At 38.1% G+C, this 25,615-nt stretch overlaps 2 protein-coding genes across 10 annotated transcripts in view; one reads left to right on the top strand and one right to left on the bottom strand.

Annotated features, from left to right (window-relative positions):
- Window positions 1-20,974, bottom strand: part of SMC4 (structural maintenance of chromosomes 4) — a 39,917-nt gene extending 18,943 nt beyond the window's left edge. The window contains exons 1-6 of one of the 3 annotated variants that reach the window (XM_075031315.1): window positions 20,838-20,974; window positions 18,471-18,666; window positions 17,174-17,352; window positions 16,372-16,563; window positions 14,432-14,608; window positions 1,040-1,204 (exon numbers count right to left, since the gene is read on the bottom strand). In XM_075031315.1, coding sequence (XP_074887416.1) covers window positions 1,040-1,204; window positions 14,432-14,608; window positions 16,372-16,563; window positions 17,174-17,352; window positions 18,471-18,627 — 870 coding nt within the window. In that variant the 5' untranslated portion in view covers window positions 18,628-18,666; window positions 20,838-20,974. Of the gene's footprint in view, window positions 1-1,039; window positions 1,205-14,431; window positions 14,609-16,371; window positions 16,564-17,173; window positions 17,353-18,470; window positions 18,667-19,253; window positions 19,460-20,837 lie in introns of those variants that run through there. The other 2 variants (XM_075031314.1, XM_075031316.1) reach the window with 2 other exon arrangements.
- A 257-nt stretch (window positions 20,975-21,231) lies between these two features.
- The window catches only part of IFT80 (intraflagellar transport 80), a 56,749-nt gene continuing 52,365 nt past the window's right edge, over window positions 21,232-25,615 (top strand). For 3 of the 7 annotated variants that reach the window (XR_012650891.1, XM_075031323.1, XM_075031317.1), the window contains exons 1-5: window positions 21,232-21,770; window positions 22,725-22,853; window positions 23,436-23,679; window positions 24,155-24,239; window positions 24,989-25,207. Coding sequence is in view for 6 of the 7 variants with exons in the window: in XM_075031323.1 (XP_074887424.1) it covers window positions 24,200-24,239; window positions 24,989-25,207 (259 nt within the window). In the remaining variant the exon portion in view is untranslated. Of the gene's footprint in view, window positions 21,771-21,796; window positions 21,924-22,506; window positions 22,618-22,724; window positions 22,854-23,435; window positions 23,680-24,154; window positions 24,240-24,988; window positions 25,208-25,615 lie in introns of those variants that run through there. The other 4 variants (XM_075031320.1, XM_075031321.1, XM_075031319.1 and 1 more) reach the window with 4 other exon arrangements.

The following is a 25,615-nucleotide window of genomic DNA, read 5'->3' as shown; positions in this document are numbered from 1 at the left end:
AATCATGAGGAGAAAAACCCCAGACCCTTTGTAGCACACATGTCCTCTAGAGAGATGGTCTTCAACAATTAACTCTGCAAGGCAATTCAGCACTGCAAGCTTTCTGAAATAACAGATCGCCATTTCCACAGCAGAGACTACTTTTAGGGCAATTCAAACAGTAATTTAAAACTAAAAAGGGATCCTACAGATGCTAGGAACAGCTCAGGCAAATCAAGGAAAACATAGCTGAGAAATAAAGAGGAGTTACCTATAGACTGTGTATGTTATTTTCTATATTTCAACCTTTCAACTAGCCCCTTTAAAGTTAATTCCTGCAAGTACACATCTTTTGTTTTCTTTCCCAGACTTTAAAAAACAGTCTGCAACATACTAGGATTTACCAAGGACACATCAAGTAAAAAGAACTTTGATATTATTTAGCACTTTTAGAACTCAATGCATAAACAAAATGTTATGAAAGCAAGTTCTGCAATAGATCTACATAGCTCAAGCCACAACTAATGTTCTGTATTATTATGCTGCCTCACACAGCTGTGTGCACATAACCTCATCAGTGCTCTACCTCCCTTTCTCCTTTTCTTAGCATACCAAAGGTTTCCCTGCTACTTCTCCTATTTGCTATTTAGCAATAGGAGTCAGGCAGATAGAAAGCCCTATCTGGATGTATTCAGATAACAATAATCTATTTCTCTATTCAGGCTGAGAACCATTTAATGCATGCAGATATGATCAAAGAGAGTTCAGCAGGTAAAATCCTGTGTTACAACTCAAGCATTCAAACCTTTGAGAATCAAAAGCCAACAGCATTCTAAGTGTTTAAAGAAGGACAACTGATGTTGACTGCCCACTTCTTTTATAACTGAGAGAAAAAGCAGATGCAATAAACGTAACTCAAAATTTCTCTGTATTTCTCTTATAGAGGAGTGCCAGATTTTAACCAAGTTTTATGTTATTTTTTTTCTAAAAAAATCCAATAATGAAACACTGCAAGCTTGTATTTTTTCATTTAGAATTCAGACAAAACTTTGAGACTCACCTTTTGTCCTCTCTGTTCATTTAAAATCTCTACTCTGCGACACAGAGTTTGGATAGGATCTTTTAGTCGTGCCGATCCTATTAAGTCTTCTAAATATTCAAGCATGCCTTCATCATGTTCAGTCTGGCCTTTCGGTTTCATCAATGCGATTTGTTCAACTTCCCCCTTGGAAAAGAAAAGTTTGATGGTTTCTTTTCTTATTTTTTTTTTTTTTTCTGGGGGAAGGAGTTAGTATTCTGAAAAAATACAAACATCTTTGAAATGCAGGTATGTGACCATATTCTAGCATTATTAAAAAAAAGAACAAAATAATGCAGTAATCAAAACTGACTATTCAGAGTAGCAATATATTTGGGAAAACAAAGATCAAAATGAATAGAAATTTCCTCCAAGGAGTGCATGGTGGTGATGTGCATGAAAAACCACCATCTCTTCTGAAGCCAACATTCAGGTCTAAACATTTCTTCATTTCTCTAAAGATTCAAAATGTATTTCCCCAACCTAAAAAAAGAAGAAGAAAATAAAGCATGCCCTCTAGGTCATGTAGCACCCAATAGTCTTAAGGCAGCTTAATCAGGATTGAAGTCCCTGAAGGGTTCTCTTTAGGTAACAGAAGGTCCACAAAATGATGTCTGATGGATGTACTGGACTTGTAATTCATACAACTAAGACTTCCTTGTTGGAAAAAAACATTCTTTAAGTATCAGGCTTTCTTCATTTAATTTTCCTTTATATACAGCATTAACTTGAAATTATTAAGCTGAATAGTAACAATAATTGGGGAGCGGTTGTTTTGTTGTGGGTTTTTTTGTGGTTTTTTTTTTTTTTTTTTTTTTACAGTAAGACTTAGGAAAGATTGAACTGAGACAATGACAAGGACTGTTTATTTTACTGATAAAAAATAAAACAAGATTTATATTCCAGTATCCAAGCTATGTATGTAAAAAAAGCCTAAGTCTATATCCACAGAATGAAAATATAGTTAAGAATTTAGTTGTCATTGTTGGCTGCTTGTTGAGCTTAAGCTGACAGCCAACTCTCTACAAAAGTACCGATGAGGAAGAGCTTCTCAAGAACATACAGAAGGAGGGGTGATTAACAAGACTGCTGGAGAACCAGAAAGGACAGTCACAGAAGTCAACAAAGGGCAGGATTTCTAGGCAAGCATTATAAATCAGACCTGTAAGCAGCTAAAAAACTTGAGAATAAGGTGCTCCTGTATGTTATCTAAGGAAGTTACTAGAATTTTTTGCCAAAGTGATTTCATTCCACATACTCAGTACACAATGACACCTAGTGGCCTTATGCTTTTCTTCCAATTAGTAAATACCAGTTGGCTGAGAAGAAAAAAAGCCCAAGTTTTGCAAATTTTGCAAAATAAGAACTAGTATTTATTAAGATAAGTCTTTCTTGTACATAATTCCTTTGTTAGAGTACAACACAGTGGCAGATTTTTTTAACTTAAAATTCTAGAAGTTAAATGCATCTAAGCTTTTCTTTTCTAATTACTGTTCCAAAAAACTGTCAGCAGGTTTGACAAAAAAAACCCAAAACAACCCAAACCCCTAAAGCCCCCAAACCAAACCAAAAACACCACCCCAAAACAACCCAACTCTTATTTTTATTTCTTATGCATCTCAAAAAGCCAAACAATTAGTTTGGCTAATAACTGCAGTGTAGTACATACAATTCCAATTACACATTTGCCCCCTCGCCACAAAAGTATGATTTCTCTACCAAAAACCACCTGTCCGTGAGACACTGCTCATGGGTAGGAAACTCTGTAACCTCCTAAATTTCTGTGGAATTGTCATAAGTCTCTATTTTGTTTCTTCTTGCATTAAAGCATTTCCTCTGTTTAAATCCAAGAAAAAAACAATCACAGAAAAGATATTTAATTCAGGTGCTGAACATCAAGTCTCAGAATTCTCTACACTGCATGTATATCCCTCAAACTAGGTGCTGCTGTAAACCAGAAAACTACCATGGATTTAACACAAGCATAGGAATTACAGACAAGCAAGAATTGTAAGTCAACTTTTTTTATAATCTGGCTAAGTATAATTAACCATCTTTAAGTCACAGCCATCTAAGAAAGATGCTAATGTAGTTGTGAGGGTGCTCCATAGCTCACTAACATAATGGAATATAACTACAATGTTTAATGATATAGTAAATAACTAATGAAATTTAATCCAATTGTATTTAATTCTATAACCTCATAAATTAAGAAATGAGAGGTTTGATTGACTACATGGTAAATAAATACATCACTGTATGACCAAGAATTACTGGTGACTTCAGTTTAGGCCATACATACAATAACATTTTAAAAAGTTGCAGAGAGTCAAGTACAGTTGAGAAGATAATGCATGTGAATTGAACTTGTCAGGCTGGCTATTACCAATTTTCTATGCAATTCCTCTATTTGACCATAGGCAAACAATTTTAGAATTACATATTCTTCATCTTATGTGAAGAGATGTAGATGGACTACCTACTAAAATTCTTTGATTCTTTTCTTACCAAGGGTAAAAATGAAAACGTTTAAGAACTATAAATAATAACTGAATAACAACAGTATTAAATATTATTTATTACTATTTAATATTCATATTTTTAATGAATATATAAGAAATCTGTTTAGCTCACCTCTATAGCTAACATATTAAGAAACAAAAATGTTTCCAGCTATTTCAATTTCTAAAGAACGAAAAAGTTGTACCCGCTCTTCATGCAAATAGCCATGACAATGATTAACAGGGAAGAAACACATTTTACAACTCTGCATTCTATTAAAACTTGATAGTCAATTTAACTGTTTCCTAACTTTTTAGCTGTACTTATTACTTGACCTGTTATTTGAATTAAGTAAAAAAAAATAAAAAATTACAACCTTGCTTATTTATCTAGTAAAAGATCTTTCGAAATACGGACAGCATTTTTGAAAGTGAAACTAAGGCGGCAGCAGGCAGACATTTGTTGAAAAGAAAACATGCTTGGGCATGCTTAACACAGTCGTCACACCTAAATTTTAAAAGTCTCAGAATGGACCACCAGGAAATCTCTTTAATTATTTGCCTGTTATCTTCCTCTAGTTCACAGGCATGAAGTCACGAGAGGAAAGGGAGGAATGTGGAAAAAAAAAATCCTCTATTTAGTTAAGAAGACAAAATGGATGTCAACACTAAGACATTGGTGACACCGGCATACATCTAACAGAATGAAACATCCACAAAAGTTAAGTAATGGCTGTATGAAAAAGCATCAAATGTCCACTGAGTATTTTGGGAAGGCTCTAGATCCAGTGCAAGAACTCTAAATGGAATTCCAAACCCAATTTCAGTTTCTGCATTGTGTGTGAAGTTTTCTATATCAGACTGAAGTTGCACTGGGATGCTGGACATCACTAGTAACAGAGATAGTCAACTCAAACACTGTATCATGAACATACTTCTAAGTAACAGTTTCTACAGAATGCGTCAGCTTAGTTACCAGAAAACAATTCTTGGTACACTCTAATAGAGAACACAAGTTTATCTGTGAAGAAATTTCTAAACAATAAAGTTAACTGAACACTGTGGCAAATAATGAAAAACCTTGCCTGACAGCAGGCTACAAGTTATTAAAAAAGGGGGCAAGAGCCATTCTCATTTGAAAGCCATTTCCTCTAGTGAAAAGTATGAGGAATAACTTCAAGGAGCTTGGAAGCTGGAGATCCCTTCTTCCTTTGGATAGTCAAACTCCTGAGGAGGTGAAGTATTTCAGTGCCATGATGTTCAAAATACTTTCTAAATATAAATTTCAATCGTGCACAAGAGCAAAAATTTTAAAGCAAGTAAATTGTAAATGCCTTCAAAAGCCAGAATAAAATTAACTATTTTAAATCAACAACTCTGTTGAGGAGACGACGAGAGGAGCAGCATAAGCACAGACTGAAGCAGCAGTGCAAAAATATGCTAGGAGTGCCTGGACTTGTTGTGCCTGCTGTGTTTAAGCCCAGGAGGACGCCACGGGTGGATGCCCATAAAGATGTCTGATGAACTGACAGAAGTGGCAACATCATCAGCATGTTCTATCACTATTTTAATGTTAAGAGGCTGCCAAGTCAAGGGTCTAACTGTTTTATGTGCATTTCAGTAGAAGTTATGCTTGCATCCTAGGAGCATTTTAGGAATGCTGCACATTTAATGTAAGACATTATAGACAGAATTCACCAAATTTCAGTCTCTATGTTGCATGCACACTCTTCTGTGTTCTGTTAGACTAAAATTCTCATTAGGACAGCGCACCTCTAACAATGGAGGCAGCTTGAAGAGCCATACTCCATTGGTGTATATAACTTCCTAGAACTAATTTGTGAAAGGCAAGAATTTCACCTCCCACGTAGCCCTCAAAAGGTGGGACAATAAAATCCCTAAACTCTCTATTACCTCATTTCTTAGAGCTACTACTATTTTCTCTAAAATTACACATTCATTTCTTAAAACAGCTGATCCTCTCAGAACAGAAAGCTTTTAATCCGAGTTCATCCAATGTTTTCTGGCATATAAAGATTTGAATTTTAAACAAGGTTATCAAACTGCTTGATAAAGGGAAGTTTTGACCTACTCATTAAGCTGCCTTTCTGCAGCTCTTACCACTAGTCTTGAAACAGGATACTACTTTTCACTTCTGCAGATAACTCCTGTTTGTTGCTCTTGGCAGACAGTAGCATTATGTTCCAGCAACCTTCCTTTACATTAAGAGTACGGTCTGTAGATTGAAGCACTAATTCCAAAGCTAAGAAGTCAGAATGGCATAATGCACTAATCCCAATACTGACATTATCCAGCCTCAAATGGTGACAAACTGTAGTCGCTGGTAATTTGTGCTGTGCACAGTAGTAGTTCAGTCTGTGATAATGCTGGAACTGGAATTATGGAGTTTCAGAATACAGCCATCACATTCCATTTTAAAATTCTGGTATGAAATGAGACAGGGCTAGGAAAAAGCCTTTGACATTGAAATATTACTGACAGCAACCTTAAAACTCTTCATGAGAAAAGAAACAATACTTTTTTCTTTGGTTGCGAAAACTTCCCTACATTATGACTAGTTGTTTTTGGATAACTACAGAGAAAGATGTTTGCTTACCAATTACTGCCTCCTCTTCTCATCCTTGAAAATTCGGGAAAAATAACTTTTGAAGACAGTGTCTTGCAACACAATGAGTTTTGTCAACTAAACTGTTAATACAACATTTGCAGATCTACTTTGTTAGCATTCCACAGAATAGTTACAGCAGCAAGTAGGTAAAAACAATCTTCCAGGATTTTGGGTTGTCACTTAATTTCTGGTATCTTAATCTGAAGCTTTACAATACTGAAGCTTTGAAATAAAGTGCTGAAAACCTTGGGATAGATTAGCATGATCCTAAAATTGGACTAACTTTTAAGTGTTAAAACCCACACATCAAGAACACTTTTGAAGCACACTAAAGCAAGGGCACATTAAAACATATATTGTAACAAAGGAATTTTGTAGCTTGGAATCCAGTAGATGGAAACATACTGCACGCTGGGGGTGGAGTACTGGGTAGTTTGGGTGTTTTTTTGAGGGGAATTTTCTATTGCAGTTGTTGTGGTTTAGTTTTTGGAGGGGTTTTTGGCAGTGGAGCTCTTCAACACTAGTCAAATTCAAAAGTGGAGTAATGTAACATCTAAGTGAATTGAAATTTACATTCAGTTTTGCTCATAAGGAATAGTTTTAGAGAAAATACTGCCTAGGAGATGCACTACTATACATTAGAAAAAACCTTCTGTGTTTTTACACACGGCTGAGAATCTTAGGCATTACCTTAGACAGCAGGACATCCCATTTGTCTTAGTTTCCCCACTTCATCTGTTGCAAGAACACAAGAAATCTTCTAAACCCTTTGTGGCACTTCAATGTGTTTTACCAATTGAATCCAGGCTTAAAAAATCACATATTTTGTCAATACTGGTAAATTACACAAATCCTTTATACAAGCTTTTCTTTTTGGTTACATTTTCTCCACCTTTGAGGTGCTGGGCAGAAGGAAAGCCTTCTTACTTCTTCAAGTTGTACAAAGGAAGCATATTGCAAATAGGGAGCATCTCCTGTAAGAGCCTGGATATTTCCCCTCTCATAAGAAGTTTCAAAATTTGGATTTACCCCCTCATGCCTAGGTGTCAAATCTACGCAGCTGTGGCTCTGCATCAATACAAGATGATAGCTTCATTTCAGAGTTCTTCCGCTACCAGCATTTGGAGTAATGAAAAGTAAAATAAGTCTAGCTACTACAATCTGTCCAATTTCTAATTCCTGCCTTGTAACGGAAGCGTTACAGTATTCGGAGAGAAAGCTGTGGTCTAGGGTTATGGTCAAAATAGGTAATATTGTTTCAGGATTATATCAAACACCACAAAATTTTAGATATGACGACTGTGGCTATAACGTTTGGTATTTTTAGGGCATTCATGGCTTTTTTAAAATTCAAAAATTTAAAAATTTGTTAGCGTCACTGTAATGGCAGCACACTTTTGATAACATACTAGCTTTCAAGGCTTTTTAAACATCCATAAAAGAAAGTTTTGTTAATGAGTCCAAAATCTTGTGATGGATGGGTATCAGCAGGCTATACTGTAATCCCGAGCGTAACACCTGTTACAGTACAATTACAATCATCTTTTAACTTCTTAATACTGTCAAGAGGTATATTCAATTTGCTTACTAAACTGATTAAATAAATTAGTTTGCACCTTTACAGTATTACATAATTGCATATCATTTAAGAGATATGCAAATGTAGACAGTGGTCAGAACATAATTTCATTTATTTTTGTTAGGCATCACAAGATTAACAGTCTTGTGATGTTTGTGACAGTATTATTATATATGCATGTATAAAAAAAAATTTAGTGTAAACACATTGAATTTTAGATTAAAATGGGTTTGTTCCCCCAAAAGGGCTATTTGAGTTATTAGGAAAAGTCATACCACACTGAACTTTGAAACAATAGGGTTTTCTTTATATGCAACGGGATCAACAGAACTCATCCTTTAAGCACTGAACTGAAGCAAACAGCTGAGTTGCAGCTAGCATATCCAAAACGCTGAGAAAACAGTACTTGCAGTTATAACGGCCACCTCTAACTCAAAAGTTTTGTAGATGATTATAGTAGCCGTAGGCAAAATCTGTTATCGTTTGTCCTACTGAAGAAAAAAAAAATCAATCTTGATCAATCCAAATTATCACCCAATTTCAATTCTTAACTTTTTAATATGGAAGGATAGGCAGACCTGACCTGGCAGAAGGCAAACTTCTCTTAATAAAATAATAGTAAAATTTAGAACTTTCGTATAGAACATAGCTATATTTCAATCTCTTTCAAACGGTGAAGCATTTCTCCCAAAGCAAAGGGAATATGGACAAGAGATTTTGCAAGTATTTCATCAGCCAACCACAGGAGTTGAAAATACATTGCGCACAACTTCTGAGCATCATCAGCGTAAGGAAAAACAATGGCTTATGCAGCCAGTAGAATGAAATCAGTGGCACTATGGATTTGCTTGAAGGAGAAAGCACATTAGAACACATAGAACATTAATTACAAAAGCTATTTTTCTACAAAGATTTAAAAGATGGAAAATCCAAGACCAATTTTGGGAAATTCCAATTACTGTTTTTCCTTCCTTGGTCTTCTATTCTAACCCACTTCCAAACATTGACATTAGAACTAGCACTAACACTAAATTACTACTAATGAGATTTAGGCTCTCATGCAGCTCCAATTCTACATGTTTCACAGAACTTGTAACTGCTGAAAAAGTCAGTGGGGAGTAAAATTAGGGGAAAAGTAGTAATGAATATTAACTTGTCGTATCACTTGGTAAGTGCTAGCTTAGAAGTTGTATAATTCTTAGTTTCTGCATCTGACACTAGTTACCTCACAATTTTTTTTTCCCTGGGTTTTTTGTGTAATCAGTTTCTGGATAATAAAAAGGCACCCAAACTGCATTTTTATCTTATGTAAGCCACTAGGCAGCAACACAAGAGGAGTCTTTCCATTTCCCTGTGTGCTACTTGCACTGTTTTCAACCGCTCTCCCATTTTTTTATTTTTCTTATATTGGACTCACACTTGGCTTTTTTTACTTCATCAGAATGATAGCTCATACTTTTTAAGTAGGAGTACAGTAAGGAATAACAAAAATAAGTGCTAAATTCATGTATCTTCAATTTTCCAGAATGGCAATTTCAGTTTGACTTTATTTTGACAGTATGCCCATAATCCACTCTTCATGTAAAGTTTTGACTGTGAATTCTAATTCCACATACATGGGTCTTGGAAGGTACATACATAGATAACCAATATTCCTGTAATCTTATTGTTCTCCTGGCAACGTGACTGTAATACAGCTCTTGTTGTAAACCACAACAGGTTGGTTTGGTTTTTTTTCCTTCCCCCAATTCCATGTTATTGCTGCTATTACTTAATGCTTCCAGTCATATCTCATTTCTACCCTTCAGTTTTACCAGACGGCAAACATACAGGAGGGGAGAAATTATCAAATACTCAACTTCATGCTCTGCCTTCCAAGAAAAGTGTTATAAGCTAGGTAGGAAATCAAGAAAGTCAAATAAGTAATAAATGCACATACACAAATCTACAAGGCCACTACTGTCCGAAGATGAGGAAAAACTTAGAATTAGCCTGTTATACAACATTCAGTTGTTTGCACAAAACTACCATTCTGCATTCTGGAAATAATTTAAAAGTAGCCTTTGTCAAGCTGTTTGCACATCTGTCTAATTTTAGAAGCTTTCTTAAGGACATTCTTGTATTTAATACAAGAATACAAACTGAGTGCAAATCTAGACTCACTTTGGCATCTAAGTAAGTTATTGTGAAACTCAACCTACAATGTTTGACTTCAGATTATTGGTATGTTCCAACTATTTAATTGATCACTCAATTACACGCTGCCCCTAGAAAAGTGCTTTTCTCCACTTTCCATATTTCCCTATTTTTCTGGAGAAAGCTTAATACAACATTGGTTACCATGTTATGTTGCAATTTGCAATATAAAAAACATGAATTGCCAACCTAAGTTTTCTGATAATGTAACAGAATTAATTTTGAAATTGCACATAGACATATTAGCATATCTTATGCTACTCTGTATTCCCTTCAGCATAAAGCGTAATATTTAAACAGCCAGTGAAATTGATTCTGTATGCTATGAATCAGTGTGAGGCTTCTATTTTTACATAATATTTTATTCAAAAAAATCTGGTTTTCACTTAATTATATTATCACACTTGCTTTAATTCTTCCTACCACTTCAGCCCAGCTGTCCTTGACCTTTCTAGAACAAACCCCTCTTCACCACCAATGTTGGCAGCATAGATCTCCATTTATAATCCCAGTAGAGCTTTTCAGCTTGTGCTCCACTCAGTGCTTTAGCTCAAATGTGGGTTTGCCTCATTAGGAAAGCAGACCTCAACAATTGGGAACTTCTGGCTTATCTCAAAGCGAGAAGAAAATCTGCTCTCCCTCATTTCCTCTCCAATACACTGAAAGAGCGACTCCTACATTATTTCCACAAAGCAGAAGCAGCAGGTGAAAAACTTGACTAAACTTCCTTTCTGGCAACATCATCTTGCCATAGGATAAGACTTAGTACATACAAAATGCTGTTCCAATCAGTTACAAAAATACATACATACAAAATTACTGTAGTTGTTTATACTTGCTTAAGATCACATGAGAATATTTAAGTGCATCAAATACATTTAAGTGAAATACTACTGTAATTAGTACATAATTTAGTTAAACAGTTTGAGTTCGTTTGAAAGTAGCTTCTAAAGTAAATTGAAATCAACTGATATAAGTCTCCTCTGATGACACTGTCTTTTAGTACAAAATTAATTCTAAGTCTTGTGCTGTTTATTACCATTTCTACAATATTCATTTCCAAAGTCACTGAATGGGAGTTACCTATGAAATTCCACTTTCCTTTTAAAAGGTTCGATCGACTGTACTTCTCTTACCTTGAAAGACTGCAAAAGCCAATTTCAGCAGGCGTTAACGGTTGCTGTCCAGAGCCAGTTTGCTTTGCTCCCCAGACATGCCTACCCTGCAATGTCCAAAACTGACATTCCTTCAAATGATCCCCATTTATTTAATAATTCTTTAGAGGCAAACCAGCCAGGATAAAGAGGCTGGGATTTTTTTTCTGGCCTCAAGGTTAACCTGTTCAGGAGTCACTATTGAGCAACTGCAGACATACATACTTTCCGAGTTTTGCCCAGCCCGGTCAGAGCACAGAACCCACACAAGTTTTCTGCATATGTACACTGACATTCCAAGTAAGTCTTTTGAGAAAAGCTAAGTAATTTTATTTGTTGTTCTTTACAGATATACAAGTTACTGAAGCTGGGGCATTAGGTGTGGAAGACAGAAAAATAGCAGCAAGATGCTAGATTTTACCACAGTGCTTAGCATACTTTTTTTTTAAGTGTCAAGATGTGTGTTTTCCTGTTGCAGTTTCAGGCTGTGGCAAGCTCATTAAAAATGCACTGAACAGTTGTCTATTCCTGAAGTACTGAAAGCATATAGCAATTTATTAAAAACATGAAATATGCAGCGTTAGAACTTAAGGATCACAAAAGTGACAAACTCCTCCTGTTAAGTGTTGGCAATATCCCACTGTAGCCAGAACCATTTTTAAACAAGATTTTTTTCAATTAGCTGGTTCAGGCACAGAATTTGTAATACTTCTAGAACTACTCTATTAGTCTTACATATTCTGTTTTTCCACAGGTGTTCTTTGTAATGTTACTCACAAAAGTCATCAGTAGTTTGAGTTTAGTATTGTCAGTATGGCATCAGCAGAAGTACCTGTATCATGCCCTGCCTAACTTTTACAAAATTCAGTCTGGCCTAAGCTTTCAAATTTTATCCTACAAGGCACCGAAATCTACTATGTCAGAAAAAGACTGCAAAATAGGGGGTGAAGTAGGGAGAAGAAACCAAAAAAATAAAGCATTCTTCTAAAAAGCAAATATTCTCCATTGAGTAATGCTAAATATGCTAGCAAGATATAATCAGGTATCCAAAGGTTTTGTTACTACATGTAGGACATGTTCTCTTACAACTTTTTCTTTAGTACTAACTAGTGAATATTCTGTTACACACGAAAACCAGCATTTGATAATCCTTAATTAACATTTTTGCCCAAAATCTACAGTACAAGTGAAATATTTTAATTACACCCTATTGACATAGTCAAAAATCAAAGAGACTTATAACTTATTTCAAATGAGAAAGTACTTGATACCAGGTTAAACTTAGGGTAGCCTATTTTAGTTTAGCTATAACAAGAGAAAAGCTAAACAAAACTGTTACTTATCTCCCCAGTTTTAAATAGCTTAATTTGAAAAACATTAGGGGGAATAAGGGCAATCCTTGTAATAGTGGTTCATGGTCTTAGCCTTCTGACATGGTCTCATTTACTTCTAACTATAATTTTTAAGGATTGCTACATTTCCCAACTGGAAAGTACTCAACTGTAAATCACCAAATCAGTAGGTTTCACTTTAAAAAGGTGCAAAACTTCATGTGCAAAGAGAAAGGACCTTGCCTCAGTAAAGAAACACAGAAAATCTTAGTAGTCTCCTCTGCTGTTCTTTATAATCCATTACCCACAAAGAGGCTAGTGGAATGAAAGAAAAAAATAATGGTGGGAACCATTGCTTTATGCCTTAATATTGGTTATACCCAACCCTTATCTTCCACTGTACAGGTGGAAAGCTTTTAGGAAAAGGTATGTTCTCATTGATTAACTTCCTGGAAAACAATTAATGGGAGAAGAAAACGAATCACATGTGGGGGGAAAAAAATAAAATAAAAAAAGCTTAGCAATATTCCCTCCCAAATGTTCCCTTCCCCTTCTCCCACTGGTAAAGGGCCATGCCCTCTAACAGTAAACTCCAGATATCTATACACTATAATTTCTACCTAGCTTAATCTTTGACTCTGCATTCTCTCCCTTTCAGAAATTTTGCTAAAATGATACTTCAGAACAACAGTATAGGAAAAAAAAGAGTGTATTTACTACAATTGCTTTGTTGGAGGTACTTCTCACTCCATCTTGAAACAGAAAATACAGGAATAAAGTATTGGAGGGAATAATTAATTGGCATGGAGACTTCAAAACAGATATATCCTCTTTTTGTGGGTGTAACTGTAAAAAAGGACTGCATGAAAAGACTTGAGGAAGTGAAGCAAGCACAACGACCTATCTAGAATTTTTTTTTTTTTTTTTTTAGAGGGGAACTGGAAGCTCCTTTGACAGAAACAGGCCTAAAATAAACTAACTCTATTGAAAAATTTCAGACCTTGGGTGGCTCCCACTGTTCACTAATTTTCTAGGCCATGATCCTTCAGAGTAGTTTTGGGACCTGTTAGTAACAGTAGTGAAATAGTTACAGGTAATTGCACATATAGTTACTCAATTGAATTAATATTTAAATGCTTCCACCAAGTTCTTTAATTCTATTTACATTTTAAGTAATTGTTCAGCACATAGCAAAATTCTGCATTATTATTTAAAAACTAGAAAAAAAATTAAGTGTGGCTCTCTTCAGCCTGTCTTTTAAACAGCAAACAGATGCCAGCAAGCCTTGTAGTTTTAAGGTCAAATGTAAATATAAATGGTATTATATTGACAAATTCTATGATTATTTTTACAGTATGAGTTGTAAACTGTAGCTTTTAAAAACATAGCTTGAATCAGCTATGAACCTGCCATTCTTTGAATCCTCTACAGTTGTTAAACAAGTGTAAACAAAAACTACACTTCATGTGTTTTTTCTTGCACTCAACTTTTATGCACAGTTGATTTTTATATACATACTTCTTCAGTAAAACCATGTCTATATATGAGAGCACAGATAAGTTAACTTAACAGTAGAATCTTTAAGTTAATATTGATGCACTTTTATCTAAAGTATAAACAAGTTGCTGAATCTCTGCCACGCTTAAGCAGCACAATAATATTGGGGTTTAAGGTTTATTTTACTACACCAATATTTACGTGCTGCTAGGGCGGAACAAGTATGACCACTCTTCTATTCATCCACATGTCAGGAACACAAATTTGTTAATAGAAAAATTTATATTAGTATCTTCAACTGTTTCTCTTCCTTAAATTTCTAAAGCAGCAAATAATGATTCGCATCTTTATTAGAGTGTGCAAACCATGATGTGCTGCTAGAGCACTTTAAGGCCTCAAATACAAGACTTAAAACCTAGAGAGTACTTTTTATAACTATAACTGGAAATATAGCTTTACTTAAAATTGTTTTTATTCATACACCAACCTGTAAAATTAAGAACCTGTTATGGTCCAGATCAATTCCATGGCTTCGAAGAAGAATACCAACATCTTTGAATGTCTTTTTCTTTCCATTGATGTGGTAGACAGAAGAATTATCTCTATAAGCAGTTCTAGATACACAAAAATTGCTGTTAGGAACCACTTCATAGTCATCTCCTTCCTGTTTTGAGGAAAAACAAAGCCAGAAAACAATTACTGTATCACAGGTTTACCTCATATTTCACAATTAAGCACAGAAGTTTTATCATGCTCAGGTTTTAAGTCAGCTGCACTCTAGGGTCTAGTATAAGTGGTAACTGTCTTAAAGCTGCATATGTCAAAAAAAGAGAGAAAAAAAAACCAAAACCCTTGAGAACTGGACAAAAAGTAGCCCAAATTGTTTAAATTGAATGGCCTTCATATTATGCCTTTCCCATCTCTAATACAAGCTATTGCTTTGAAAATACTTAATTTATTCTCTTTATCACTGCTTCAAATCACAAAGGAAAAGGCCTACTTCAAATTTAAAGTGGCTGTGCTATTCCACCCTTTAAATTTTAGATTAGGAAGTCTTGAATGACTTAAATACTGTTTGCATTTTAAACTCCTCTTTTATGGTGCTAGGAAAAGGAGTTACTTTTAGCTGAGTAGTTCTAAAAAGAAACTGTAGAAGATAAAAAAGCAAAACATTAAAGATGTGACAAATATGACATCATCAGCTTCAAAAGATATCTTAAACTTACCTACAAAGCAGAAACTAAAACAAAGCTAGTACTATACTTTAAAAAGTTAAAATTGATGCATGCTTCTTGTAAAGACTTAAACTGGCCTACCACTTTCCCAGATTAACCCCCAAGAGCATAATCAAATTGCTATCTAGTATATGCAGAAGCTTTTTAGATCATAAAGTTGACTTTGTATTAACAACTAAGAGCTAAGTGGGAAAAAAAAACCTTAATTTTTGAATCTGGTTATTATAAATACAGCAAAAGGTTGGTGTGTATGTATATAAAGTCAAAGAAAAAAAATTCTGTCTTTTAAAACAGTTCCTTCAAAGGCTGTATATATTGCCACTTTATCAACACAAATTTTGAAACTTCCATGTACATTTCCCATTATTTTGAGCGACCCCAAACTCAACAGTTGATATTTCTGCTAGAATGTGTGCACAAAAATTAAATTTAAATAAGAGAAATAAATTCCTTGCACGGTAATTGCAAACAAAAATGTCCAGAAGTTTTTATCAATACTTGAAGTGGCAAGCAAAATAATTTTTTTTTTAAATTGCCAACACTTTCTATTTCATTCAAACAAAATATCAGATTCAAAAATATTTAGTGGTAGGAGGTGAGGTCCAGAATTTTTGATGAAAAATCTGTTTTAAAATTGCAGGCATGTTTACAGTATATAAAGTGTAAATAAGAAAGTTTCAGATTCATTATATATTTTTCTAAATTTAGATAACCTCAAATAGTTTCTAATGGGTTTGAAAAGTTTTGCTTAAATAGGTTTTCTTTGTTAATATATATGCTCATATTATAAATTAAAGAATATATAACAAGTCCAAATATAGACTTATAAATTTTTAGGGTCCTATTAATTTCAGAAATAAGTCTTATTTACTTGAGGTAAAAGATGACAACTCTGAAACGACTTCTTCTTAAAATGATTATTACGTATTTCTAAATAGTTTTAAAACTGATATGTACCAGGTATTAGTCTTGCAGAAAATAAAAAAAAGAATCCCTACTAACATTTCAAGAACTGCACTACTCAATAGAGGAATTTAAGCTAATTAACTTTGAATTGATGTTTTACATCTGAAAGGTAAACTAATCATGCTATGAAGTTTTCACCAGCTCAGACTAAAATAACCAAATATTTTTCTGTAAGGATTTGAAAACTTCTAAAAGTCTCCACTGTTCTGAATAGAAGCATACATACCTTGTCAATGATCTTTTGGAAGTGGATTTCCACAGAACAACTCTGGATGTCTGTATGTTCGTCAGAACTATGGATCAGCACAGAGAGTTTTTTGGATCTGATTTTTTGTGCTCGATACCCAAACACAAAAAGCATTGAATCAATGACATTGGATTTTCCACTGCCATTTGGCCCAATAATACATGAAAAACGCTGCATAATAGAAGGAAAAAAGTGATATTCAAAGGGAAATAAATCCTGGTCAGTGTACATCACCCATTTCATTTGTGAGCAGTTTAAAACACAATTATTCCTAGTTCATGAAACTGCAGACTATTTGATAGCTTAGTTTTTAATGCCAAAGGTAAAGCAGTACAACTTATTAAATAAAAAAACCCCCACACCTCAGCTCAGTTTTCTAAATTTTAACTTGTTAACTCAAAGCGATACTGCATTTAGCAAGCATGTTTGCAAGGAAAGTTTCATGATTAGCCACGTAAGTCTCTTGTGGGCCCTAAAAAATATTCTCATTCTTCAAACACACCCCTAAAAGTTCTCCAGCAAACGAAATAAAGAGAAAAGTGTGCTTTTTTAAGGTTTACTGACAAATTACAATTTTACAGTATCAGAAAGTTGCACTTAACTGTTTTCTCTACTGTCCAATAATGAAAATTTAGAGTATCACTACATTAAGTAATTCTAAAACTTAAAATATTTTTCAGTTATTTTGAGGTAAGCTTACATGAAAATGCAGGAAGGAATACTAACACACAGCGAAGTCTTACCTTCTTTTAAAAAATGCTTAAGGTAAAAGAAAAGATACCTTATGAAAAGGTCCCAAAGTTTGCTCCCCTGCATAGGATTTGAAGTTCTGGTTTACAATATGAGTTATCATGAGACGAGGAGCACCAGCTTCATTGGTCATTGCTGGAGGTGGGGGAGGAGAGATGCTACCCAAAATCTCTTCTAAACTTCGATTATCAAGCATCTCATCTGAGACTGCTAAAAAACATCCAAAATAAACAGGCTCTCAATGACTAGACACCTTTTAAAATGTTCAACTGGAAAAGCAAACATCATTTTTATATGAACCAAACCTATACTTTTGCCTACAATTATTACAACGAACTAAGTGGAATTAAAATTCTTCTTTCCATGAACCAAATCTTTAAAAAGAGATACTTAAGATGTCCCATCGATTCACTAGTGGGTTTGTTCTTTCATTATGTAATTCTTATTCTAACATACTTTAATAGGCACTCTGCAATTACAATAGCTACAACCGTCACAATAAGGCTACAAATCTGAAACAGGCAAAGTCTTTCTAATTAATAAGTGCAAAGCCACATTTCAAGCGTGCTCACAAGTCACTCTGCAAGATTTGGGGATCGCTGCACAATGCTCTGAAAGCTGTAATGACAGCACAACTACTCTGCAAAGACAGGAAGTTTGTTACGAAAACAAACTGGCCCCCTGGATATCAGCTAGTTGTAAGCAAAGCAGCTTTTCAACAGTCACTAGCAACTTTTTCTTCAAATAGACAGTCATTTATGACACCGATTTCGACATATTAATCTATTTGTCAAATACCTTGCTTTAATAATTGCATATCTGGCTACCTAAAAAGACACACACACACTGCTGTTTTTCCAGACGTTTTCAGCAAAAACTCAAGAAACTCAAGAAAATACACTGCTTCATGAAAAAGAAAGTCAAATCATTTTAAGAGTTAAGTAAATAAACTTGACATTTATTCCATTCCAAGAAATCCCATACCATTGGCTGCATATAAATTTGAAAAATCCTGCTGTTGTACCACAATCTTAAGTACAATGTTACAGATCAGGAATATGAAATAGGCTTTATTAGAAGTAAGTCTACAAATTGCTTTTGTACTTGTACTAAATCACTGGTCCAAACACTTTAACTCTTTGCAAGCCCTCTTTACCATTTTAAAAGCAGTTTAAACTTGCCAGGAGTCAAGGCTTTCAATATTCCTTTCTAAAAGGGAAAAGAGAAAATCCTATCCAGAGTAGCTGATGAATTCAGCTGAACTTTGTTGCTAAACAGGCACTATCATCAAGTTTACACACCATTAGAACCACAATATTCAGACCTACCTTGGGGAGGTACTTCGCCAAGCTGTCTGTCGCCTTCGTTTTCCACTTCCATGTCACTGGTGGACTCCTCTAAGGGCTCTCTGCCTTTCCGACGGGCTGCTGTAGAGGTTTTGGTGCTCTTGCTTGGCACAATCTCTGTTGGCTGTTCCCCTTCCATTCCAAGCAATCAAACTACTGAAGGGATCTATCTCCTTTGCTAACATAAACAAGAAAACCCCGTGATCTAAGCATTGAACTACAATCCCCTACGGAATATACCTACATGTTTGCCCAGATGTTCGACTAATTTAGAAACTAAAGACTGGAGGTACTTTGAAGACAAAAATCCAAATTTGAAACAAAACCACAAGCCTCATAATGATATACTTTAAGATTTATCAGCCCCCCGAAACAACAGCCTGACCCTAATCTGTAGAAACAGCATGAATCTACCTACTGAAAACTCATACAGCCATGTTCAATGCAGTTACTATGCTCAGAGAAAGCAACTGTGATGCTGGGGCAAAAGAGTTAAAGACACATTTGCAGTAACAAACTGAGTAGCCATATGTCTGTGCTCTTCTGGAAGCACTCTTTACATACACATTTCAGACCTGACATGCATTTTACTTTCAACAGTCCATGCCGACTATATATCTTTTATATATAGATAGATAAACAAGACGATCTGCATAATTATAGCAAAGACTTGACTCTTAAACAGTTTAAATCAACACTCGCAAAATGTAACACAACCACTAATACCAGCATTCAACATTTACCAGAGAAAACTAAACAAAATACCTTAATCTAGTTGTGATGTTGAAGTTAACCGATCAAGAGCGAAACATTACAAAAGTCCATCAGCTGGCACTTAAGCACAGCTCCCAAAAGTATAAATAGAAAGCAACCGATGAGAAGAAAAGAGGACTGGAGGAGCAAAACTCTCTCCAAAGAGTTTAAATTGCAGCAAGTGGCGAAGTTAGTTCGCAGAAAAACAGACATGAGAAAGTTTACTTCTCACAAGATAAAAAACTGACGTGGTTAGAAAGTCATCTTACAATTGGTGCCAATCATTTGACGTTTTCAGACCTACCCCCAACCCACACTCTCATGAGAGTCCTTCATTTGGGACAATGGGGGAGGGGGGGGAAATGAGAGAAAGAACTCATTTTAAGGCAATTTGTGTCTATGCCCCTGTTAAGAAGTGTTCCGCAATGGCTGTCTCAGACAATTACAGTCTCTCAAAGTACCAGATTTATTTATTTTTTTTTTCCAAAACTGCTCCACTCCAACGGAATTGTGCAATACAGACCTATTTACCTTACCAACCCTTCCCCCCCCCGATACTTCAACAGAATGAACAAGCATAACTACTTGACCTCAGCTTTTAAATCGCGATAAATCAGCTGCCACATACTCTCTAACAAATTTAACAAATTCGTGCCCAGCCCCTCCCCCGAGTCAGCTCAAAGGTGTTTGTTAAAAGCATCTCTCGCCGATCTCCTGCCAAGTGCCGTTTTTGTTGCGGGGATGGCGAGAAAGAGAGTCAGAGACGGACAGAAAGGCTTCCTTATTAACTGCCGATTAAATTTGGTAGCGACAACCCATGTCAGCGAAAAATTTTGGTTTGGTTTTGGGGTTTTTTTGATCCATCCGTTAATCTAAGGAGTCCAACTGCACCCTTGTCACGGTCTTTCCAACTCGTTACCGACTTTCTTAGGATTTCTCTCTCATACTTCAAGCATTAAAGGAGCAGGCAGAGCTAGTTACAGAAGGGTCCCTGCTCTGTAAGCAGATTAAAATCAGGCCTCTATGCTACCGAAGAGTATTCCCGTACTTGCCCGTCCTAGGTGGGTCTCCGATTCACGGTCCCCAGAGCTCCCTAAGGGCACAGCGGGAAACCTTGGCCTTTCTCCTTCGGGCTGCAGAAGACCCTCTCGCATCCACACACCCCCCCCCCCCCTTCCCCTCCTCAAACCCATCTGCCGACACCAGCCAGGACGGACACGCCGGGCGCCGTGCCCCACCGGTGCGGAGACCGGGAGGCCGCCGGGCAACCCGGACCCCTCGGGAAAGAGCCCTCGGCGGGACAGCCCCCGCTCGACCGCCCGGGCCCGGAGAGAGAGAGGTTGCCGCCGCCTTTCTCTCCCTCAGGGCGAAGAGGGAAAAGAAAAAAAAAAACAAGGCGCGGGGCAGAGCCCGCCGTCCTCCTGCCCTTCTCCCTCAGCACCCCCTGCCCGGGGAAGCGCCCCGAGGACGCCTCCGCTATTCCCCTCACAGCGCGGGGAAGCCCCCCGACTCCACCTGCCCTCAGGCGAATTGCCGGCGCCTCTCCCCGAAACCCTGCCCCCCGAACTACCCGGCGCTGCCCGCGGGAGCTGGTACCTTCGAGGACCGGCGGCGGCCGGCCCCAGCGAGGCTGCGGGTTGAGGCAGCGCGGAACGGCTCCGGCTCACCGCCGCGGCTCGGCAGCTTCCACACTCGAAAATGGCGCCCAAACGGCGAACTCGAACCGAAATTCGTTAGAAAAGCGCGGGGCATGCTGGGAAGGGAGGGGGCCGGCCTCCCGCGGGTTTGAAAGGAGGAAAAAAAAAAAAAAAAAAAAAGAGAGAGAAGAAGCCCCGCTCCCGCGCCATCTTGTTTTCCGTTACTGCGCGGACGGGCTGGGCGGGATAAAAAGAAGTAAAATAAATCCCCTCGCTGCAAGGAGCGGTTTTTTTTTTTTTTTGTGAGAGGAAAGGGGGGTTTGGGGGGGTATAAGAGACTCGCGGTTGAGGCCGACGGCAGCCCCACGGCCGTACCCGCCCGCCCCGCGTGGAAAGGATTTATTTTAATTTTAGAAGTAGGTCAGTGGGCGGCGCTTGGTTGCTCGGCAACGGGCGGCGAGGTGGTGGGGCCGGGAAGGCGTGAAGGGGCGCTGTTATTTAAAAAAAAAAAAAAATTAAAAAGAAAAAAATAAAAATTGTGGGGACGCGGCGGTTTTAAAGCGGTATTAATTAACGGGCGGCGCGGTGACGCCACTCTGGGCCGTGTCACCTGGGCGGGGAGGGCCCGTGAGGTGGCGGTGGGACGAGGAGGAGGAGGAGGAAGAAGAAGAAGAAATCTCGCGGGAAGTAGCCATAGAGACGGAGCCGCTTGGCCGCGGGGGGAGCGGGCAGCAGCCGCCGCCGCCGCCGCCTTGGTCCCTGCCGCTCCCGTGGCGCCGTGGAGGACGGGGAGGAAGGCGGGATTAGCGCGGACGCCGCCGGGGCTTGGGAGCCGGCCGCTGAGGCGGCGGTCCCCGCCGTTCTTGCGCTCTCCTTCCCGCTGCCGGCGCAGGTAAAGGCGGGCTGGGGTAGGCGGCGATTCTCCTCCCTTCGCCGTCGGGGTCTGACTCACCGCCGCGGTGGGCGAGAGGGTCGCGGGAGCCGTGACCCCCCCCGGGCTCGGCGTGGGAGGAGGGAGAGCTGCGGGAGACTGCCGGGCGGCGAGGTAAGGGGGGGGGGGGAGTCCGGGCGACCCTGAGGGAAACGGGCACTGGAGGAAGCGCGGCGGAGGGAGGATGCTTTTTTCGTGGCGGAGGGGGGTGGTGGCCGGATAATTTGAGGGGAGAGACGTTGAAGGGGGGGGAAAGGGAATGCCGGCACGGCCGGAGAGCGGGCTTTGCCGCCCGTGTGGGGCCTGAGGCTGTCCCTCGGGTTTGGGGAGGGGACGCGGCCGGGGCGGGAAGAGCCGCCGTTCCCTCACAGCGGGGACCCAAAGCCGCCCGGCGTACAGCCGCGCTGTGAGGAGCCAGCTCCTGCCCCGCCACCGCCACCTACGCCCTTTCTTTCCATCCTGCCGCCTTGTCTTTCCCTTCCCAGCTCTTGCTCAATCCTCCCGCCGCCGTCTCTGATCCTCATCTCCCGGTTCGGCGGCTCCAGAGGGGAAAGAGCTGAGGGGAAGAGGGGGGCGAGGAGGCGTGAGGCTGCGGTGTAAGACTGAGGGGCCGAGCGGGAGTGTGAGGCTGGGAGAGGGCGAGCCGAACGCACCCTGCCAGAATAACTCCTCGTTATGGCCCCATCTTTTTTTAAAGTTCCTAGTAAATGCTTTCAGCTAACCCGCTGTTGGACTCGTGGCGGAGTTGTATGTGGCCCCTGTACGAGGTTGGGTAGTGATGGATGTACCTGTTTGTTGATGGCGGCAGGTGAGCTGTGCGGCATAAGCGTGAGCATTCTGCCTTTTAGGTGCACATAAAGAGTGTTTAAGCCGTCTTCAAAAACGATAATAAAGTTCTGGTCTTGTCTTTGAAAGGAAAATAAGAGAACTCCGTGTAGTGGGAACAAGGAGGGAGTGCAAGCTGGAAGCTGACAGCGACGTGCCCGCTGAAACTCTCAAGTGAGAAATAAACACTTGAAAAACTACCAAGCAGCAACTGAAAAGGTGGGTTTAGCAAGGTGTGGCGTGCGCAGAAAATAGAAGCAGATAAGAACCACGCATCCAAATAAATGTGAGGCATTCTGTTAAGTAGGAGAGATGCTTACATTAAAGTAGAGAGTAAATCTAATGCTGTTTCACTCCGTGCTATTTCTTTGCTGTATACAAATCTTAGGGTCTATCTTTGGGCATTTAGTTTTAGAATTTGTGGCACAGAGACTAGCCCCGCAACTGATCAGCAGAAAATATTGCTGGGCTATGCTGAATGGGTGTGTGCAGGTGCTGAATGATGGCATTGCCACCACACAGAAGTCAAGGACGTGGTTAAAAGGTTACTTTGAAAGTTTAGTACAAACTTAGGCCCCTTTTAAATGCCTTGATGATGAGACTCCCTATGCAGTTTTGGGGTAAGTGTAGGATAAGGAAATTAGACATTGTAGTATAACAGATACAGTTATTTAAAAACAAAAATAACTATCGTGTGTTTATCAATTAACCTAAAGTAGGGTTGAAAATAACTTATTTTATTCTTTGGGCACAGAAAACTATGTTTTAGGACTAGTAACTGACACACAGTCATTTTTATAGTGAAAAAAATTCCAGAAGATTAGAAGGCCGCATTGTGCATCATCACGCTCCCCTCAGAGTATACCTTCTGCTCTCACCCTCTTGCTGTCACTTCTTTCCATCCTGGGAGACAGAAAAGTTTTAACCTGGATCAGTGCCTCTACCCTGTCCAGGCACAGACAGGCAAAGGCTTTTGCTGTTAGAAGAGGGAAGGGGACAAGAGACTGGGCCCCCACTGAACTGCTTATGGAATTACTGTGTTACGGTAAAGTATCATGAACATTACAAATAGGGGTGGATGGAAGACTAGGATATTGTATCATTTTGTCATGGCAGGATTACTTTCGTAGTATGCCTTTTTCCTCTAAGTTTTCTCACAGTGCTCTTGCTAAGAATGAAATTCCTTGAAAAGTTTGCAATTCCAGGTTTTTGCTTGCTACCTTCATGGCTATATGTCAGCACGAGGGAACTTCAGTGTTTCAATGTATAATGTTTCAGCAATATGTTCCTAGTATCGCTTGTTCTTTAAATTGTCCAGTGTGTTTATACTAAGCGATCAGATAAATGTGGAGTTGGGTACTGTACAAACTGAATTCCCTTAAAACTCAGCTCTGTTTTGGTGCTTATTTTGCCACAGTACTAATGTAATATTACTTGTTTCAAAACTTTTTATTTTGGTGTTAGTGTCTTCCTTTTTAATTTTGGCTACTTACATATGTGTTTTTTTTGCTTTATTACAGTTACACCTACATATCTTTTTTTAATGCTCCATCTGCATAACTGAAATGAGACTGAAAACTTCACTTTCAAAGGAACCAAAACATATCCTTTGTCTCAGAATAAACCATAGAAAAGCTTGTTAATTCTGAATAGCTTCTTTTCCAGAAAGGTTGGGGTTTTTTATCATAAATGTCATAGTAAAATATTTGTAAATTGCAGGTGGCTTTTTTTTTCTTTCCTTCACCATGCCATTCAGTGCAGCCTTTAAGGGCAATGTTTTAAGAGATGCTAAACAATCTTAGAGTAATACCTTCCTTTCATAAGCTATCGATGTTTTGCTAGAAAATTTTGTAGTGATGTTAAAAGCTTTCCCAGATGGTAAATAGGAGTAGTGATATATCTACTTGCTTGTAATAAGACATGCATGTAGCAGATGTAAACAAAATTGCAATTTTCCTACTGATAACTTAGACATGTCAACAATTTATATATGATGTGGTGTTAATAAACCAACACATTTGAATGTTTGTACACTAAGACCCTTCTAGCGGTGTAACCCAACATTTCAGCTCAATAGGCTCATTTCAGCTTCAGTTTTAATAGGTATGCATCATCATAAGAATTATATTTTTACATGATACAGTTTATTTATTTGCTGAATTTCTACCAGGTCTTTTCTTGACACAAAAGAGCAAAAAAAGAATGAAGAATCATATCTTCTTTATATAAAACATTTCTTATCAAAATAATCTTCTTGTACTGTTCCTTCAGTTTTGTATAGCCTAGATGAGATATTTTGTAAGCTTATTTTCAATAATTAAAATTTTCTGACTTCCTTAATTTAATTAAACATAAAGAATTAGTTAGCTGTGTGGGCTGGACTACAGCTGACGAGCTATATTCCTGCAGTGATGATCACCAAATTATGAAGTGGAACCTTTTAACTAGTGAGACTACTCGAGTAGTGAAACTTCCAGATGATATTTATCCCATAGATCTTCACTGGTTTCCCAGAAGTATAGGTGGGAAGAAGCAGTCCCAAGCTGAGAGCTTTGTTCTAACAAGTTCTGATGGTAAGTCAATTTAAAATATTTATAATTTCATACCACTTTGTGCTTATGTCACTTAAATACATGAGAAATTAATTGCAGTTAAATAGTCTGCAATAAAGCAACTTCAAATGCCTATACACCAGTTGCACAGGTGTAAAACTAAGAAGTGCTTCAAATTTAATGCATTGTTTTACTGTAATTTTCTCCCATACAACATTATTAAACATACCTCTGACAGCAGATATGTAATTTTTTATGTAAGGTCAATTTTTACCATGTTTTTTTTTTTTTCAATTTCATAAACCGGTAGCTTTAAATATGTCTGTTCTGCATGCCTTCATAGATACCAGATCACTTGTAGTAAAGAAAACTGATGACCAAGTTATGGAAATTGCTTAACTGTGATGTTTAATGTCAATGTAGTCCATT

Source organism: Buteo buteo, chromosome 7 (genome assembly GCF_964188355.1).
Source record: "Buteo buteo chromosome 7, bButBut1.hap1.1, whole genome shotgun sequence".
Taxonomy (NCBI): Eukaryota; Metazoa; Chordata; class Aves; order Accipitriformes; family Accipitridae; genus Buteo; species Buteo buteo.
Note: the sequence above shows the minus strand (reverse complement) of the source record. Positions and strands in the feature narration are given on the sequence as shown.